The sequence below is a fragment of the Schistocerca serialis genome, chromosome 3 (genome assembly GCF_023864345.2).
Source record: "Schistocerca serialis cubense isolate TAMUIC-IGC-003099 chromosome 3, iqSchSeri2.2, whole genome shotgun sequence".
NCBI classification, from domain to species: Eukaryota; Metazoa; Arthropoda; class Insecta; order Orthoptera; family Acrididae; genus Schistocerca; species Schistocerca serialis.
This window is the reverse complement of record NC_064640.1, coordinates 100,482,538-100,488,537: the sequence shown is the minus strand read 5'-3', so window position 1 is coordinate 100,488,537 and position 6,000 is coordinate 100,482,538. Positions and strand designations below refer to the sequence as shown.

The 6,000-nt window shown below is 33.1% G+C and overlaps 1 protein-coding gene across 1 annotated transcript in view; it reads right to left on the bottom strand.

The window, feature by feature from the left end:
- Positions 1-2,320: 2,320 nt before the first annotated feature.
- Positions 2,321-6,000, bottom strand: part of LOC126469766 (hepatocyte nuclear factor 6) — a 593,466-nt gene continuing 589,786 nt past the window's right edge. The window contains exon 5 of the mRNA XM_050096989.1: positions 2,321-5,733. Coding sequence (XP_049952946.1) covers positions 5,491-5,733 — 243 coding nt within the window. The 3' untranslated portion in view covers positions 2,321-5,490. The remainder of the gene's footprint in view (positions 5,734-6,000) is intronic.

Sequence of the window (6,000 nt, the reverse complement as noted above, 5' to 3'; positions counted from 1 at the left end):
ACTGGTTGTTGCGCGTCTGATCACACAAGCAGAAACGTTGAATCACCTCATCTCCCTAGCAAGATTTATACTGAGAGGAATACCACTACATCATAACCAAAATATCAGTAATGTTACTACTTTAGTGCCTCAGGTATCTTATATGAATATATGGCAATATCACCAGAAGAATTTTAATGAAATTGAAACTTCACGGGGAAGTATATGTATTTAAATGAAAATTTTCATGTTTGTCAGTAATTAATTAATATGTACTTGTTGAGTAAACAAAATATGGCCAAATGCTCTTGAAGCAGCTAAATGTAACAAAGCTTTGAACTACAGATGCATGTCAGGCCACTTGGTCATTGTAGCAGTAAGTATTAGCTGCTAACCATTGAAAACTTCAGTGAATCTGTGTTTGAAATGAATTTAAGATTTGGTGACATCTATTCTTCAGTTGACAAATACACCAAATACACCTAATTTTACTGAGGAGAATATTTAGAAATGCCAGTGACTGCAGTAAATGGGCCATCATATTCATCATCTATGTGAACAAACAGGTATACTTGCTGGAAGCTATTCAGAAACAAATCATGTGAGTATGCAGCAAAGCTTAATGTTCCAAAAGGGACTCCACAATTCACTACACAATACTGCCATGAGAGATTTAAGGGTAAAGTCCATGAACTCATCTGTGACTTGACAACCTCAGAAGGAGTAAATCATATGCATAACAAACTATAATTCACAAATGGAAAAGTAAACCATCACATCACTGATTCTAATTTTGCCAACTTCTGTGTCAGTGTTAGCAAATTTACTCACATTAAAAAATAATGGATACATTTTTGATATTATGCCAAATAGTACATGATCACGATGAGTATAAGTGAATATTGGTGGTACGAAAGACCCAGATTAAAAAGCACATTGTACATCTTCCACCAAGTGGAATCCATAACACAAGAAAGACACATTCTACCTACTGGGATATGTGTATCCTGTGTTTATTTATTTTATGTCTTATGACAGATCTGGTGATGACAGTCTGTCAAAATGTGTTATCCATTCGAAGAAATAAAGTCTGATCCAAATTGACAATTTTTGTGTAAGTGCATCATGATCACAGACATCTGTAGGGACTTCCTGTCTTCCATAATCAAGACTTTTAGTCTAGAGCTATGGAATTCAGTTTCTGAATTAATGAACAGTGTCCTATAATTATCACAGAAATGTAATCATTGTAAATACTGATAAGAGTTATGGAAATTTTGAATTTAATACATGCAAATAAGTTGTTCATGTAGCAAAGAGAAAATTTCTATGCTCCAGAAAATATTTTAGCTACAATTTGCCAAGCAGAGGTCTTAGAAAATTTGTGAACTGCTTCATCCACATTGTGAAAACTGGGTAGTGAATGTGCAAGAACCATTAGCATGAAGATTATAATAGGAAGAAAGTTTCCTTAGTACCTCCTGTGTTTTCCCATTGAGAACTAAAAGTTAAAGAAATAAAAAAAATCTGGCTATTCCTGCAATACATCAGGAAAGCATCATATTAACAGCTGAGCATATGAATCTGAGGAATCCTGTCTATTATCGTTGATGATTTACTCGCATTAAAAAATAAAGGATACATTTTTGATATTATGCCAAATAGTACATGATCACGATGAGTATAAGTGAATTCATGAAACCAATTGTATTTTAGTTTCTGTACATAAATAATTACTTTCTAACCAATTTTTATACATAATCCCACAAAACCACATACAATGCAGCCTTTCTAAGGAAATTACCTGTATAATCATGGAAGTGTACATTTGAACTCCTTTAAGCTTCTATATCTTGTTGGTGAAACAAATTTCATTTGCACCACTGTTTGTTTATACTCTCAGTCTAAACATGAATATATTTTCAAATTGCAAAGTGTAAATTTGAGAGGTTCTTCATTGCCTGTCTCTTCCAATATATGATCTACTGAATAAGATTCTAAATGTTTTATGTATGTGAAGATTCTAAATGTTTTATGTATGTGTTAGTCATCTTCCACTGCAAACCACTATATTTACATGCAAAGGCCAAATAAATTAGCACACACTTTGAAGTTCAGTGTTACTACTTCCAGAAACTCAGTGAGGGCCAATGTGAGTGTAGCAAGAGGCTGCTCCAAGCTGTTACATACTGTGGCATAGTGTTCATCTCTAAAAATAATTGTTGTACTGAAAGTAAAAAAAGTTTCACAATAGCATTATCTGTAACTAAGGTATATTTTGGTGTTTATTGTGTTTCATAACAGATATAATTTTCTTAGTAATGAACATAATCTTTGGCAAATCATTTTAATGACTAATAATATTTCAAAATGCAAAATAACTGAAGGAGAATTCTTTCCCGTTATTTATATAATTCTGCTTACATACATTGTACGTCTGTTTCTACAAGTTGCCATCTCCAGCTCATAGTGTTTATGGTTAACACATTTTTCTACTTGGTTTTTATGTGTATATTTAAAGGTGAACTGCTTAATGTCTGGGTTCTGGTACAATGACTTTTTAAGTACTGTAGTGGAACTTTTATTTCTGAAGAAAACATTCTTCCTACAACACAGTCTGCTCTTGTAGCTGCTCATTAATATATTCCACAACTGTATGCTGCACTAAATGAAATTCATTTTTTTTTTAAAACTAAAGTCACATAATATTTAGTACGCACTTTATGAGAGCAGAGTGTGATCTGCAGAATGCTATAAATCAACTATGGATAAATCACTGTGTGTATGTGTCTATAAATAAACTTTTTTATCTCAATGAAGAAAATTTCCATTTACTTTGAACTCATTTTAGCTAGTGCCTTTCTCTGAAGTCCAGTGAAAATTTTAAGCATTCTGCAATGACACATATAAAATCCACAATGATATGTTATTAAGATATAATTCACACTAAAACTGAAATTATTATTGCACAGTACAGACTTTATAGCTTGTGGCGAGAACCATAACGCAAGTCTGTTTTGTCACAGCTTTATAGCTAATAGCATAACTAAGTAGCAAAGAAAGAACTTGTATGTGTTTAAATGATATCACTTTCATTTCGATATGTTCAGAAGTAATTACAACTTGAGCACAATGAAACTGTGGAAACTGTTGTGTATAGCTGTCAAAACCAGACAGTGTTTTAAACTGCTCTCAGCACTTGCCATTTTAGGAACCGTTTGTACAGTTTGTGCATTTATATGCTGTACTGATTTTCAAAAGATATTTCTTAATATTACTCAATTCACTAACAAAATCATTGTACTGCTGTGAAGTGCCACAAGGCATCAATACATACTGTACTTAGTACAAGCCATTCCAACATGAAACTATGAACTCAATAACTTTTTTAAAGTATTTTGGTACATATTGAGCTTTATAATAATGTAAAAAAACAACATCATATTTTGGCTACAAATGAAGTATGCTATAAAAATGTAAAAATCTGTGCATATCTAATAGAGAAATTACTAGCTCAGCTCAGTATTTATGATTGAGTCCCTTAAAATATTTCAAGATTTATTTTTTGTTCAGAGAAGGTCATTGGAGTTAGTGGATAATCCATGCGATGAGTCATTTAACAGGTACTCCAGTGCTAGACACTGGCTTCATATTTACAAACTAGAAAACTCTTGCACTAGTCTATAACACAGGGACATGTAGAACAATGTATTGGTCAAGTTAAAAGCTTTCAATCACACTCCTAGCAATAAAGCTAAATTTCTCAGCTATTTCTGCAAACACTGGTGAAAAATCTGCTGAAGTTGGGAATAAAATCTGCTGCAAAAGAATTCCACATGCACATTACCCCGCTAATAAATTATAAATAAATTACTGTACATTAGTAAAAATATTAGTTATACAAAAATAAATTAATATTGTGAATGGTAATGAAACAATTCATTATAAATAATACATCCTACAGAAGACTGGAACTGTATTTTATACACTGTCAACAAGAGCTCTGAAAGTGCAGGGTCACTAAACACTGAAGACAAACAGCAACACACAAGAAAGGCTATTGCTCTGTTATTTAGATAAACCTTGACTACATTTTGCTTTGTCCTCACTCACAATGCCAACCTGTGGCTCTTATTGCTACAAAGGACACAAAGAAAAAAGTACATAAACAATATCACTGTAAATTAGTTGCATAATTTAGTTGCACATTGGTATTCTCATGAATAATTAGCAGCTCCCCCTTAGAGTTGGAGCTAACTGATTTTCTTAAATAAAATGTAAATTCTGTCTGTTTGTGTGTCAAGAAAGCTTAAAATTATGTATAATGTATAAATATATCACAACATACGTCATGTTCAACACAGTTCATACAATATAAAGTTGTACTTGCCATTTATATGAACATTTATACAGCAAAACAATTTATAACTGACTAGTAAAATGTGACTAGATCATTTTTAAATTGAGATCATTTAGGTAGGTCATTTGGTCAAATTACACTGATCAATATTACAAAATAATGCAGCTCCCCTGTCAACAACTGCAAATATCTATTCATCCCTCACAATACTGATTCTCAGAGGGTACTGACTGGTATTTGCATAAAATCACTTTGGACACATGCCAACAAAAAACAAGTCACCTCAACAGCATCAGAATAACATTGTCCAACACTTCGCTATCCAAAAGAGTTATTTTTATACAATCCCCTGAGACTGTAGGTATTACTTTTAATTTATTTTCTAAGAAATGTCCTTTTTTCACAAAAGGGGCACAAGGGAAATTGAATTTTGTGTCAGTTTACCAAGGTTTGCTCAGTAACATCCTCTTTCCAAAAAAGATCATATTTTCTTTTAAATTTATCACTTGTACATATACTTGCTAATCATGTTGTACACAAACTATGAACGTTGTGCAAGTTTATATGTTCACACATAAGCACACACACACACACAAGTATTCACATACAGAAGCACTTTTGTTTGTGTGCATTCAATTGTAAGCACAAAAACGCATCTGTGATTTCATCAGTGTGTGTGTGTGCACATGCGTCTGACTATGCACATGAACGTGCATCCACACAGCCAAGTGTGCAGTTTAGCCTCAAACTAAAGGTGTGTGTATGACATCAATACAACACCATTCACATTAGATTTATTTTTCATACAAACATGGTCAGTTTCAAAATAAGAGCAAGAGTTTCTCACTAGATGTCACATAATGTTTCTTTCTTTCTTTCTCTCTTTATTTATTTATTTATTTATTGTAGTTAAAGGAAAATATTTCATTCACTCACATTTAAACTGTACCAAACAGGTAACATTACAGCCACTTCATTCATCTTTTTTGCAAAATGAATTTAAAATGACTGTTTTTCTGGAACATGCCAGGGTAAAGTGTCACTTGGTGCTATTCATATTGTCTGTATAGCATTCAGTACACTGGTATATTCCTTCACAGGAACACCAGATGATGGTGCTGATGGTCTCGCATTGGATAGCTTGCATGATGTCACAATATGTCAGGCTGCTGCTGCTGCAGAGGTTGACTGTGACCAGACATGGCTGTGCCAGGGGAGTGCTGCTGTCCATCATGTGCAACGGGAACTACTGTTGTCTTGCTTGGTTCTTCATCTTTCCACTTGTCCATTGATCTACGCCTTGCATTCATGAAAAAGTTGCCCACTGTTGTCGGTTCAAGGCCAAGCTGTCGTGCAATGGTCACCTGCATTTCTTTCGATGGTCTCTTTGTTTCCTGAAAATTGAAATAAAGTAAATGAAACATTTGCAAAAAATAGAACTGATTGTTTTGTTCAAGATTTTCTATAAGTGTAGCATATAGTATAAACTTGAAATATGTTTCTTTGTTAGGGTGTAAGTTATTATCTTAAACTTAGGCATATATATATAAATGCTTACATATTATATTCCTCAGTGGTATTGCTCTACATACTAGAAAAGTGTTTAAACATTATCTGTGTTGTTGTTCCTTGGAAAGATTATGTTAAAATCATTTTCTAAA